This window comes from Microtus ochrogaster, unplaced genomic scaffold (assembly GCF_000317375.1).
Source record: "Microtus ochrogaster isolate Prairie Vole_2 unplaced genomic scaffold, MicOch1.0 UNK1, whole genome shotgun sequence".
NCBI lineage: Eukaryota > Metazoa > Chordata > Mammalia > Rodentia > Cricetidae > Microtus > Microtus ochrogaster.
The window spans coordinates 37,854,509-37,868,745 of record NW_004949099.1 but is presented as its reverse complement, the minus strand read 5'-3'; the positions used below and the strand labels follow the sequence as shown (position 1 = coordinate 37,868,745).

General features: G+C 47.3%; 1 protein-coding gene across 4 annotated transcripts; it reads left to right on the top strand.

Moving 5' to 3' along the window:
• Window positions 1-2,416: 2,416 nt before the first annotated feature.
• On the top strand, window positions 2,417-12,966 carry Cops7a (COP9 signalosome subunit 7A). 4 transcript variants are annotated; one of them, XM_005365214.3, is made up of 9 exons: window positions 2,417-2,495; window positions 5,660-6,016; window positions 6,471-6,675; window positions 8,768-8,843; window positions 9,022-9,110; window positions 10,072-10,274; window positions 11,178-11,283; window positions 11,394-11,545; window positions 11,715-12,524. In XM_005365214.3, exons 1-9 carry the CDS (start codon window positions 2,482-2,484, stop codon window positions 11,752-11,754), a joined length of 1,242 nt encoding a protein of 413 aa, XP_005365271.2. In that variant the 5' UTR covers window positions 2,417-2,481; the 3' UTR covers window positions 11,755-12,524. The 4 variants fall into 4 exon arrangements, with proteins under 4 accessions (XP_005365271.2, XP_005365272.1, XP_005365269.1 ...); XM_005365215.3 differs by lacking the exons at window positions 2,417-2,495; window positions 11,715-12,524 and adding an exon at window positions 12,568-12,966; XM_005365212.2 differs by lacking the exon at window positions 2,417-2,495 and having other exon boundaries at window positions 5,940-6,040.
• Window positions 12,967-14,237: the final 1,271 nt, after the last annotated feature.

Here is a 14,237-nt window from a genome sequence, read left to right as displayed (position 1 = left end):
GGGCAGTATAATGACTATTATAAAAATTACTTCCTTGTTTGTTTTATATATATATATTTGGTCTCTCTGTCACAGGTAATGCAGCATAGGTGTGTGGGTTCACACAGGTCCATGGAATGAAGACTCAGAGACACCTTGAGAATGAACTTAACCTTTGCAGCCACAGGGGTCCCCAGTCTCTGTGGACTGAAGCCCTTTCCCTTAGCCCTATGGCAATTTTAAAATAAAGTGTAATGTTTACACTTTAGCTAGTGGATTTCCATATCAAAACAAACTGAAGTTTCTAAAAACACAATGCCAGGTGCAAATACCTGATTCATGAGGTACTTTGGTTTTCTGGGTTTCCTCTGACCAAGTTTTGCCTAGGCTTTGTATCCAGGGGAAACTCTCAGACAAGATTCACAGAGGGCAACAAAAGGTATCCTTTGTAACACAAAGGATGGATTAAGGCTGTGTGATAGATAACACAGGAGTTCTGCCAGGTGGGGGGGGGGGGGAGACACTCATGGCTAGCGGTTACTTGCTGACTCTCTGCTGCCAGGCCGTCGTAAATTTCTGTCACAGGTCTCACTGTGTTGTGCTGGTTGTTCTGGAACTCACTCTGAGTCAGGAAACAACTAAATTTGAGGGCAATCTGGGACAGTTGTGTTGAAAAACAGACCGTTTAACCGCTAGTCGCTCATTATCCGTGTAGATGAGTCTCTTTGTTGTGTCCCAATCAACATTCGGTGTTTCCAGGCTTTAATTTTAGCAGCTCTGGTGCAGACAATGCTACTTATTGTGGCTGGAATTTGCATTTCCATCACTGCAAATGAAACTGAGGACGTTTTCTCCTGTTTGTTGACCTTGCAGATTTCTTTTGTGAAGTCTTGGTTCAAACCTCTAGTTCACGTTTGTAACTTTATTGTTAAGGCTTTCGGTTTTGTTTTTCTTGTTCCTGTGTGGTTCTTTATGCATCCTGGACACATCTTTAAATAAGGATAAGTATACTGAAGCATTATCTTTCCTTTCTCTTTGCAGTACGGGGGATTGGACCTGGGGCCTCATCCTGATCACATCTTGTTTTAGTTAGCCATGCATCTCTCTGTGTATGCATACGTGGCTGCCAGAAAACAACCTTGGGTGTCACCCCTCAGGAGCCATCCACCTGTTTTGAGAAGGTCTCTCATTGGGCTAAAGCTTGCCAGTTCTGCTAGCCCTAACTGGTCAGGGAACTCCGGGGATCTCCCTGTCTCCATCTCCAAAACTAGGGTTACGAATCCATGCTACTGTGCCCAACATTGTTTCACGTGGGTACCGGGAATTGATAAAGTCAATACATGCATGTGGAAGCACTCTACTGGCTGGGCCATCTCCCTAGTCCCAGATTCTTCTTCACAGCGGTGGTCCTCCTTAGACAGGGTCATGCATAGTCCAGCTGGCCTAAAACACTAGGTATCCAAGACGATCCTCCCGTCCCAGTCTCCTGAGTGCTGGGATTACAGTCTTGTACCACCAAACGGTTTATGTGGTACCAGGGATTGATCCCAGTGCTTTGTAAATATTAGGCAAACACTCTACTAACTGACCTATATCCCCATCTGGTGGCTTGTCTTTTGATGAACAAATGTTGCCAAATGTATCAGTCTTTTCACCTAATAGTTGGAATGAGTATTAAATGCTTCTCATTTGCATTTATACCAGACTAGAATCCAGAAGCAGAGGAAGAGGGCCAGAGGATTCCTGGCCAGGAAGGACTACAGATAGAGACAACCTGTTTCAAAGAGCAAAAATAAATACTTCTCTGTCTTGAATTCATGGGTATATTCTTCTAAATTATATCCTAAAACCTTTTCTATTTACGCTAGAATGGACTGGGAATAGATTTGTGGTAAGGATTCAATTTTATCTTTCTCATATATATCCAGTTCTCAGAATCAGTGAGAAGTACGTTATTTCTTTTCTGCACGAAAGGGCACAGAGTCACAAAGTCATCTATATTTGTGGATCTGATCTGGGCTACTATGATCCAGTGTCCATCTGTCTTTATGAGTATAAACAGTATGCTTTTTTTGTTGTTGCTTTCGAGACAGGGTCTCTCTGTGTAGCCCTGACTGTCCTGGAATTGGCTCTGTAGACTACATTAGCCTCCCGAGTGTTGGGATTGAAGGTATGCACCACCACCACCCAGCAATGCTTTCTCTTTTTGTACTGGAGACTGAACTAGGCCCTCACATATGTTAAGCATGCAGTCTACCACCGAACTATACTTCGGGCTTGTATGTCATAGTAAATGCCTTGGTATCTGATAAAGCTAGTGCTTCTATCTCGGTCCTCTTTCAGAATATCTCCTTGGGAACAAGTGAGACGGCTCAGTGGATAAAGGCACTTGGTGCCAAGCCTGACGAGTTGAGTCTAAGCACATGGTGGAAGGAGAGAACCAGCTACTGAAAGCTGTTGTCTAACTTGTACAAATCCATTGTGGTACATGTGCGCTCACACATGCACAAGGAAATGTAAGTTTAAAATATTCTTGACTTTCTATTTATTTCCACGTACCTTTGTAGACGGAGGCTGCTCGTTTGTTCTCGGCCACCCAGACCCAGAATAATCACACAGAAGCTGTATTATTACAACACTGCTTGGCCTATTAGCTCACACTTCTTATTGGCTAGCTCTTATATCTTAAATTAACACATTTCTATTAATCTGTGTATCGACACAATTTGTAGCCTGCTGGTAAGGTTCCATCCAGTGTCTCCTGAAGTGGCTACCTGGCTTCTCTCTGGCTCCGCCTACTCTCTCCTCCTCTATCTGATTGGAATTCCCACTTACCCTAAGTGGTTATTGGCTGTGCTATAATAGGTCCAAAGTAGCTTCTTTATTAACCAATGGTGTTCACAGCATACAGATGGGAATCCCACATCATCTCACACCATAGGCTGGCCATGAACTCAGAACAATAGTACCTTGACGAATGTTGGTATGATAGGCATGAGTCATCATGTCTGGCTTCAGACAGTCCTGATACCTCCAGTTTTCACACTCAGGATTCATATTTTGCTGATAGCTTTGGTATCAGTTAATAAGTGATACTGACTTACAATAGTTTCTAATCTAATTTGATCTTTGATTTTATCAAAATATTTCTGGAAATTTTTTTATAAAATTTAAATGATCTGCACTCTTTTTAGGTGTCAGCCTAACCTTTAATGGCTGAACCACCCTCTGCAGTCCATGAGGCACAATTTTAAAATTTTGTACAATTTACTTTACGTTATTATTTTGGATTTTTCTTTCTGAACTTGTAATCCTTTTTCAGTCTCCCAACTCTTGGATTTATAGGTGTAATTCTGACTGTAATGTCATTTTCTTTTTAAGGTTTTAGGTTGGTGTGGTAGTAAATGCTTTAAATCCCAGAACTTGGAGGCAGAGGCAAGTTGATCTATAAGATTTAAGCCAGCCTGATCTACCAAATGAGTTCCTGGACAGCCGGGCTGTTATACTGTTATACACACACACACACACACACACAAAATTGTATAAGGGCTGGGGAGATGGCTCAGAGGTTAAGAGCAGTGGCTGCTCTTCCAGAGGACCTGAGTTCAATTTCCAGCAACAACATGCTTACTCACAACCATCTGTAATGAGATCTGGTGCCCTCTTCTGGTGTGCAGGTAGAACACAGTATACATAATAAATCTTTAAAAAAATTTTATGAGACCAGGCCAGCCTGGTCTACAGAGCAAGTTCCAGGACAGCTAAGGCTAAACAGAAAAACCTTGTCCTGAAGAAAAAAAAAATTGCACGTGTATTAGTATTTTGCCTGCATGTGTGTATGTATACCATGTGCGTGTGTGTGTATGTATATCAAGTGCACGTATGTACATTATGTGTGTATATGTACATCATGTGCACGTGGTGCCTGTGGAGGCCAGAGGAGGGAGTGTTTTTTTTTAAAGATTTATTTATTTATACAACATTCTGCCTCGATGTATGCCCGCACGTAAGAACAGGGTGCCAAATCTCAATACAGATGGTTGTAAGCCACTATGTGGTTGCTCGGAATTGAACTCAGGACCTCTGGAAAGAGCATCCAGTGCTCTTAACCTCTGAGCCATCTCTCCAGCCCCAGAGGGGGGAGTGTTGACTGAGTTTTCTGTCCTGCCTGGTTCCCGCAGTCATCAAGTCCCAAAGAAACACACAGAGGTCTACATTAATCATAAACTGATTGGCCTATTAGCTCAGGCTTCTTATTAACTCTTATAACTTATATTAACCCATAATTCTTGTCTGTGTTTGCCACGTGGCTTGGTACCTTTTTCGGCGAAGCAGTCACTTCTTGTTTGCTCTGTGTCTGGGTGACGACTGCAGACTGAAACGTCCCTCTTCCCCGAATTCTTGTTGCTCCGCCTATACTTCCTGCCTAGCTACTGGCCAATCACCATTTATTTAAAATACAAGTGACAGGGTACAGACTATTGTCCTACAGCAAGGAGGCATCAAGACCCTCTGGAACTGGAGTTAGACAGCTCTGCTGTCATATTGGTGCTGGGACAGAACCCAGAGAACAGAGAGTGCTCTTAACCACTGAGCCATATCTCCAACCCCCATGATATCATTCTTAAAACTCTTTTTCTTTTACACCTTGCATCTAATCCACTTGCAAATAATGTTCCCTCCACTTTTAAATTCAGAGTCTGGCTATTCATTTCTACTGCTTCTGCTTGGTCCATATCATTGTCATCGTTCACCCAAACACTGTAGTTGATCTGTTTCTGTCTGTATAGCTATCACAATAGTAGTTTAAAATTTTTGTAATACCCATGTGTAGTTACACAACTTTAATCTCAGCACTACGGAGGCAAAAGCCGGTGGGTTTCTGTGAGTTAGAGGATAGCCCACTCTACATAATGAGTTTCAGGATAGTCAGAGCTACAAAGTGAGACCCTCAAAAAAAAAAAATAAATAAAGATCCCATAATATTATCTGGAGATAAATATGTGGGGTTCTTTTCTTTAAAAAACTACTTACTTGCTGGGTGGTGGTGGCGGCACACGCCTTTAATCCCAGCACTCGGGAGGCAGAGGCAGGCAGATCTCTGGGAGTTCGAGGCCAGCCTGGTCTACAAGAGCTAGTTCCGGGACGGGCACCAAAGCTACAGAGAAACCCTGTCTCAAAAAAAAAAAAAAAAAAAAAAAAAAAAAAAAAAAAAAACCACAAACAAAACCTACTCACTTCCCTTTAATCCCAGCACTTGGGAAACAGAGGCAGGCAGATCAGTGTAAACTCAAGGCCAACCTGGTCTGCAGAGCAAGTTCCAGGACAGCAAGGGCTGTTACACAGAGAAACCCTGTCTCAAAAAACAAAAAAGAAAAAAAAAAAAAAAAACCCAAAACCTACCAACCAAACACTACATACTTTCATTTTGCCTGCTCTTCCAAAGGTCCTGAGTTCAATTCCCAGCAACCACATGGTGACTCACAACCATCTGTAATGAGGTCTGGTGCCCTCTTCAGGCTTGCACACAGAGAGAATATTGTATGCATAATAAGTAAATAAATATTTTTTGGAAAAAAAAAACCGAGTGGTTGAACTACCCAAACTATGACTACCGCTAATTTCGTCACATTTTCCTTCTCTCTCCGTATATATTGCGTCTTCTCGCCTGCCACTGTAGCTCAAGTCGCCGCAGAGACTTCGTGACACCCTCTCCCCTCCTGCAGCACTCGGGCGGCCCGCGACCCAGGATCTCCCCCAAGCTGAGGTTTCCTCAGCGCCCCGCGTGCACCGCTCTGGCACCCATAAATCTTATCTACAGAGCGGAAGAGCCCACGTCCCGGGCCGTCGGAAAGCGGAAGCAGTCCACAGCCGCCGGGAACCCGCCTCCCGAAAGCGGAAGTACGGCCATAGAAGCTGGCCAGAGACGCGGGCGGCTAGAGCGACCCTGCGGGCTGCCGCAGGAAACTCTGGGAGCAGCTGCCGGAGGTGACGGTGCGGCCGCCCCGCCCCTTGCGCTGGAAGACGAGGCTTCTAGGTAGCCGCCACAGTCTGTTCCAGGGTACGACCCGGCCTTGGGCGCGGACCCGCCGTTCCGGGGCTGCCGCTTTAAGGGAGGGTGGAGCCACTAGTGAGGAGCGTGGAGGTGAGGTCACGTGGTTGCGGGCACGTGCAGGACACGAGCTCAGAGCTGGGGGTGCGTCGTCGTTGGGGTGGACACCATGTGCCACCGCTTCCCTCACCGCCTCTTCTGTTTTGGGGCTCAATGGGATGCACGTGGTGGGGCTTGGGATTAGGCCCCGGATTGGGGGACAGGGTGGGCGTGGCGGACTTTAAGGAACCCTAGAGCTGAGTTTTAGACCCCTTGACCTGATTTCTCAGTGCATTTGTGGCTTAGTACCTCGGGAGTGCATGCAGTTCCCTGCCCTTGAGCTGAGCCGGTCCTGACAGCGCCCGGGGACCTTTAGCCTCACGTTCCTCTCTCCTCGCAGCTCCAGACAACTTGAAGCCAGAGCCCCGCACCTCGGTGCAGCCATGAGTGCGGAGGTGAAGGTGACAGGGCAGAACCAGGAGCAGTTTCTGCTCCTGGCCAAGTCGGCCAAGGGGGCAGCGCTGGCCACACTCATCCATCAGGTGCTGGAGGCCCCTGGTGTCTACGTGTTTGGGGAACTGCTGGATATGCCCAATGTTAGAGAGGTGGGTTGCTTGTGTGGGGAGTCCATGGAGAACCTTGGGCCCGAATTTTCTTCCTAGCGTGGGCCTGTTTTGTAATCAGTAACCACGCAGGTGAACAGGGTACTGATAATTAACCATCAATCAAATAAAGGTTTTGCACTTCTCTTTGGAGACTGGAGATCTGTAAACTTAATGCCCCTCCCACTGTACACACACTTTTTGTGATGGGGTTTCACTGTGAAGACTTGACTGCCCTAGACTAGTGTCAGTCACCGCCTGGCTTGACGTTGGACTTGTGACAATCTTCCTGCCTGTGCCTTGTGCAGAATTTAAATTTTTTGTTTTTAAAAACGTGGAACACTTCTCAAACTTGAGTGTCATGTACCACCACCACCACCCAGTTGGATTTTTAAGTTTTAGGCAAAAGAGCAGGTCATTCAGAATGCTACTTGTAAGTTCCAGCTTTTCCACCAGTGTGATACCTTTTAATAATGTCACCAGCAGGGTGGTGGTGGTGCACACCTTTAATCCCAGCACTCAGGAGTCAGAGGAAGGTGAGTTTGAGGCCAGCGTGGTCTACGGAGTGAGTTTTAGGATGGCCCGGGCTGTTTCACAGAGAAGCCCCATCTCAATAAACAAAACAAAAACAAAAATCATGTCGCCTTGATCAGAGGAACCATATTAAAAGGCTCAGTTTTCTCTTAAAAATGGTGACAAGAAGCTGGAACATAACTCCACTGATAGAATGCTTGCCTACTTACTGTGCATGGGACCTCAGGGTTCATTTCAGAACTTGTTGTGCTAAGGCAAGGGCATCACAAATTTTAGGCCAGCCTGGGCAACTTAGACTCCACCTCAAAAAGGAGTAGGGATGTAGCTCAGTGAAAGAGCCTTGTCTGTAGTATGCGAGGCTCTCTATGGGTTGAATTCTCAGAACTGCAAAAAGGAAAAACTATGCTGGGTGGTGGTGATGCATGCCTCAATCCCAGCACTTGGGAGGCAGAGGCAGATGGATCTCTGTGAGTTCAAGGCCAGCCCTGATCTACAGAGTGAGTTCCAGGACAGGCACTAAAGCTACACAGAGAAACCCTGTCTCTTGAGAGGAAAGAGAGAGAGAGAGGAAAAGCCTAAGAAGCAAGTGTTCTTCACAGTTACAGAAGTAAAATTGTGGGAAAGTCTAAAATCTCCTAAAAATAGAAAGAATAAACATATTATCATGTTACCTCCCCAAGTGTCCCATGTACTAATTCATTTAAGGTAGATAATGAGTAAATCACTCTGAACACAGCAGAGAACCACTCACAGAAATGACCGAGCAAACAGATTGCCTATGCTGTGGCGCCAGCCTGTGTCCTGAGAGGCTGATAGCAGGGTGTGGCTAAACCGAGCTGAGTTTTAGAAAGCCTATGGTTGAACCGGAGGATGTAATGGTTTTTGGTTGCTGTTCCATAGACAACTGGCTATCTTTTGTTCCTGATTTTATCTACAGTGAACTAAGTTCAGGAAACAGTTCCCAATTGCCTAACAGTGTTTAGTATTCTGCAAAGTGCAAGCTACCAGGCTTACCCTTCAAGCTTGTATTCAGTTAAAGAGATTAGATAAGTGGATGAAGATGGGCAAGTCGGTTATTTAGCAAGCGTTTACTTCAAGGGCCACGGTTCTGCTGCATCCTTGTAGGCCAGCAGATGCTGGGGCTGTAGCCTTGTTAAAAGGTACTGTTCAGTGAGAGCCTGCAGGGATGGCGTACCAGAGTGAGTGAGGGGCAGTATGAAACACTAGTGGATGATGTATGACCCTCTCACTGAGGACAGTCTGGAACAGGCCACAAATCTGTGACCTCTGGGGGCCAAAATAGAGTAATTTATAATGTCTGATGTCTGCGTGTGATCCTCTGAACACTGAATGTTTTCAATCCTGATTTAGGGTAAGAATTCAATGTGTAGCATGTCAAAGGGCTATAGGTGGAAGTGAGTGAGACCGTAGATCAAGGGTGTATGTTTTGAGACATCGAGAAAGCCTCTTGGTGGACCAGGATAGGTTTTTTTTGAAGGAAGGGGTCAACAACTTGAGTTCAAAATAGGTCCTTCCTGTCACTTCCCTTATGTTCTTGCAGTTGGCAGAGAGCGACTTTGCCTCCACCTTCCGGCTGCTGACAGTGTTTGCCTATGGGACCTATGCTGACTACTTAGGTAACTAGGGGCTGGAGCCGTCATGCTGTGGGGGCAGGAGAAGGGTGGCTTCTGGAGAGACCTGGAAGAAACTCCTGGGGTGCCATAAGTGAGCCGGGCAGCCTAAGATTGTGATGGTGCAGAAAACTTGGAAGAAACTGCTAATAATAAGACTTTTGGGCTTCTGTTCCTTTCCTAGCTGAAGCCAGGAATCTTCCCCCACTTACCGAGGCTCAGAAGAATAAGCTTCGACATCTCTCAGTTGTCACTCTGGCTGCCAAAGTCAAGGTAAGTGACAGTCCTGAAGCCTGCCATCCTATTGTCTGTTCCTGGGAGAGCCATTGACCTCCCTCTGGCTCGGTCAGTACCAATTCTCCATTACTGCAGTCAGTTAGGGGTGATAGTCTCTCAGTGTGGACCTGAGTTCTAAGTTATCATCTCTTGTGTTTGGTGTCAAACTAGCCACCAGGACACCGTCCTGTTTATCGCCATATAGAGTTCTAGGGCTCAGAGCTGGAGATGGGGTTCTTGTTCCATGAAGCAAGCACCAGGCTTATGTTTGCTAAACTAAGACGTGTGTATCTCAGAAGTATCCCTGTGGTCGCGGCCTTTTGTCACAGTACATCATGTCTCCCTAGTCATCTCTCCCACTTGCTCACTAGAATTGAGCCCTGGTGATTTTTGCTGGAGTCAGGCTCATAGTTGTGGATGCCTTGACTAAGTCTGTGTGCTAAGCACAGTAACTCCAGACCCCTCCTATGATCCTCTGATGTAATACAATACCCTTAGCTACTGCCAAAGAAATGGCACCAGGAAGATGTCATACTCTGGATGTGCTGTAGGAGGTGAGGGCTAGTAGGAGAGCATCTGTCATGTGTTTTAAGAGGGTCTTTTTTGAGTCTGGTGTCGTGTCTCATGTCACCTGAGCACTTAGGAGGCTGAGGCAGGATTAGTGTGAGATCAAGTCTAGCCTGGACTACATAGTGAGTTCCAAGCCAGCCTGGGCTGTAGCATGAGAACCTGTGTCAAAATACCAGAAAAGAAAAGAAAGTGAAAAGGGTATTCTTTTCTGCTGATGTTCTTGGGATGGTACCACGTCTTGCTTTAGAACTAACTTTTTCTAGGAAATGGTTTAAGGATAGGAGATGAAGGCAGGAGGGACTCGGCCTTGTGGGAAAGTGGGGAAAAGAGGAGAGGATTATGGAAAGACCTTCTCTGCTTTTGAACCCTCATCTGCTCCTGGCCCCAGTGCATCCCATATGCAGTGTTGCTTGAGGCTCTTGCCCTTCGGAATGTGCGCCAACTGGAAGACCTTGTGATTGAGGCTGTGTATGCTGATGTCCTTCGTGGCTCCCTGGATCAGCGCAATCAGCGGCTAGAGGTTGACTACAGTATTGGGCGGGACATCCAGCGCCAGGACCTCAGTGCCATTGCCCGAACCCTGCAGGAGTGGTGAGAACTTGTCAGGCCTTGACTGCTTCCTTATACAAGAAGGAGAGCGCTGGGCTGGGCTGCAGAGGGTTAGCCCAAGAGGAGAGAAAGAGACCAGCACTTTCCTCCAGAGGCTTCCGAGGGAACAAGCTTGACAGGGATGCTGGGTGCTAAGAGGCAGGATTGTTGGGGCAGTAATTGGGGAAGGGATTGGGAGTGGTGCTCTTGAGGTTTCTTAATGGGAGGCTTAATCGCTGTCATAGGCTGAATTTAGTACAATGGCACATAGCACCATGGGTTATGGGTCTCTGTCTCCTTTTTTTTTTTTTGTATCCCTGTCTAAATACATTATGATCTAAATATATTATGTATCCCAAAATCCTCTGCCTCTTCTTCCCAGTATTGAGATTACAAGCATGCACCGTTGCACACCACCGTGGCTGGCACTCCTGTTTCGTGTGTGGTTACTACCCTCATCTTTTTGTTGTTGTTTGAATTTTAGTTTATCATTTTTAGCTCTGTGTGTGTGTGTAGTAGAGGGGTGGGTGTGCAGGTGAGTGCAGGTGCTCACAGGGCCAGAGGTGTCAGATTCCCTGGAATTGGTGGTTGTGAGTCACCCAGTGTGGGTGCTGGGAATCGACGCAGGTTCTCTGGAAGAACAATAAATGTTCTTTATCACTGAGCCATTTCTCCAACACCCCCAGTCCCACCCACATTGTATGTATCACTCAAGTTTCTTATCCAACTCCAGGGTTTTTGCTGATGAGAATCTGTCGGAGCTGCTCCCCAGGTGTCCTGGTGAGGGCTCCCAGCTTAGGTCAGGGTTTCGAGTCCCCCTCAGAAGCTTGCTCTTGAGTTTCTTTATTGAGTCTGTGATCACAGCCCTCTTCTGCTGACACCTTTCATCTGCCATGGTTCCCACAGGTGCGTGGGCTGTGAGGTTGTGCTGTCTGGCATCGAGGAGCAAGTCAGCCGTGCCAACCAGCACAAGGAGCAGCAGCTGGGCCTGAAACAGCAGATCGAGAGTGAGGTAAGCAGGCAGGGACTCCTGGCTTGTGCACAGGGGCTGGGATGTGGATAATCAGGACCTGTCAGGTTCTGGAACCTGCTTTGCTATCCCCATTCCTTTCATCCTGATAGGTTGCCAACCTTAAAAAAACCATTAAAGTTACAACAGCAGCAGCAGCTGCGGCCACTTCTCAGGATCCTGAGCAGCACCTGACAGAGCTGAGAGAACCAGCTCCTGGCACCAACCAGCGCCAGCCCAGCAAGAAAGCCTCAAAGGGCAAGGGGTGAGCCCGTGCGGGGAGCCGCTTGTTTCTGGGTACCTCACTCTTACCTTGGGGACCTCAGCCTGGCTGCTCCACTTGCTTTAGTCATTTGCATGGGGTTGGGAGTGGGGGTGTCCTCCAGGAATTAGGGGATCCCTTGCATCCCCTCTCTCTCTCTTCCCCTTGCCAGACTCCGAGGGAGCGCCAAGATTTGGTCCAAGTCGAACTGAAAGGACTTGTTTCTTCCCTGGGAATGTGGGGTCCCAGCTGCCTACCTGCCTACCCCTTAGGAGTCCTCAGAGAGCCTTCCTGTGCCCCTGGCCAGCTGATAATCCTAGCTCATGACTTTTCATCTCCTCCACCCCCAAGCATAAGCCACACCCTCTGTAGGGAGAAGGCCAGTACAGGTCACGTTTGGTTGGTACTTCTGTGTTCCATTTCCTCTTCCTGCCACGCTTGCTGTCATCTTCACTCACACTGTTGGTGCCCATTTCCCATGTCATTGAGCAGGTTGGCAGGCCTATGGAGGGTGCTGGCTCTTCACCACCCACAGGTGTTCTCTACCATGCCTACTCCTGCATGCCTAATCTGCAGTTCCTCCTCCCTCCCTGTGCCTATTGGGCTGCATCTGAAAAGCCATGGGGAAGGGTGTCCTTCACCTTCATCCCAGCCTTAGAGTTCTGGGAGTGGCCGACGCTTTGGTCCCAGAACCCATCACACTACAGTTGTTTCTTGTCCTCCCTTGTCTCCTTGGGTCTGGGAGTACTGCTTCAGCGACCCCAGAGCCTGAGAACAGCTATTTTTGAGAAGTTAAGAAATGGTTCTTTGTTAACTAATCATCTTAGGAAACCCAATGGAAATCCTGGAAAGATTTATATCTCTTCTTGTGATTTTGGTGGGGAAGAGAATATAGATTGTATATTTAAAAAAAGGTATATATGAATAGGTCTATATATAACGTGACACAGAAATAAATCTATGAGAAATCTGTGTACAAAAATGCCGGGAACTGGGCCTCTTCTGTCTTTGATGTTTGTTAACAGGGAGAAGACTAATCCCCAGCCCCTCTAAAGCCGAGTGCTGGAAAGTGAAAGGAACCAGATACTGTTTGCAGACTCCTGGCTAGCAGCCGGGAGGCAGACCCTGGGCAGGTTGCTCCTACCTCAGCCCATGCTCAGAAGTAATGGGCGCCTACTGAGCACCACCATGTCCTAACAGTGGAGCTGAGGACTGACCGCCACTGTCCCTACGCCCAAGGACCCGCAGTGTAGGTACTGAGCACCACCATGCCCTAACAGTGAGGCTGCAGACTGACCACCACTGTCCCTACGCTCATGGACCTGCAGTGCAGTCTGTTCCTTTCACCTCAGAATCACAAGGGGAGGTGTTGGTAGTGAACTTGAATTTTCACATTGAAAACACATAAAACTATTAGCTTTGTTGGTCTTTGGCCCTTTTATTTCCCAAGAAGTATGGCAGGAGGTCGGCCTAGAAGCGCTGCTTGCTTCCTAGAGGTGGGGGTGCAGTTGAAGGTGGGCGGTCGAACCCTCACTCGAGTGTGAAGTGCTGTCTTTGAAGGGCCTAGTGGGTCTAGGTAACTGGGTCTGTGCTGTTCTTTAGCTGGGGATTTAGAATGAATTTCCTTTTTTTTTTTTTTTCTGTTTTGGACAGCATCTCTGTATGTAACCCTGGCTGTCCTGGAACTCCTGTGTTGAGCAGGCTGGCCTAGACTCACAGAGATCCACCTGCCTCCGTCCCCAGAATGCTAAGAATAAAGACAGGTGTCATCCTGTCTGACTACAGACAGATTGCTCTTACTGCTTAAACTAGCAGTCGCTGGGCCGGACAGTAGGGGCAAAGTCCTTTTGTTTTTTGTTTGTTTAGGGGTAGTTATTGTTGAGAGTCTTGTGCATTTCAGGCTAGCCTTGAACGGCCTTGAATTTAGGGTCCTCCTGCCTCCAGCTGAGTGCTGGGATTCCCTGTGTTCACCACTCTCTGTTTCTCAGCTTCACCCTAGATAAGCAAGCTGCTTGACTCTCTTGCTTCTGAAATAAACCTTTTTTGTCCCAGACCCTCTAGTGTACGGAAGGTGCTGGTTTCTGGTGTTCTGAACCTGTCCTCTGACCCCTACCCATGCCCCAGCTTTTCCCTTGGAACTTAGTTGTCTCCTTTTGTGGAGGCCGGTTCCAGACCACTGCTTCTGCATTCAACATTAACAGCTCTGAAGTGCCAAGACAGCTTTGAACTGCTGGGAAGCGGGGAGGGAGGGGGGACGGGGCGGGGGTCGGGGGAGACATGGACACTACACGCACCATTCCTGTCCATCAGGACACAGTAGTGCAGCGTGGATTTGAGGCACTGAGAGCTCCTGTTTTAAATCATAAGGGAAGTAAATGATTGCTAGGCTCAGTTTTGTTTCTTTTTGTTTTGTTGTGTTGAGACAGCATTCCTCTGTGTAGCCCTGGCTGTCTTTGGATCTCTGTAGACCAGCCTGGCCTCAAATTCACAGAGATCTCCTTGCCTCAGCCTCCCAGGTGCTGAATTAAAGGTGTGTCATTATGCCTCTTGGTTTTTAATCATGAAATTTGTTCAAAGGTTAAGGATTCCATGTGCTCAGGGTACATGGAGTCCTCAACAAGCATGCCACCTACCCGAATACTCACGTGTACTGACCCCTCCTGTGCTGCAGCCCTAAGTCATGAAAGTTCAGAGT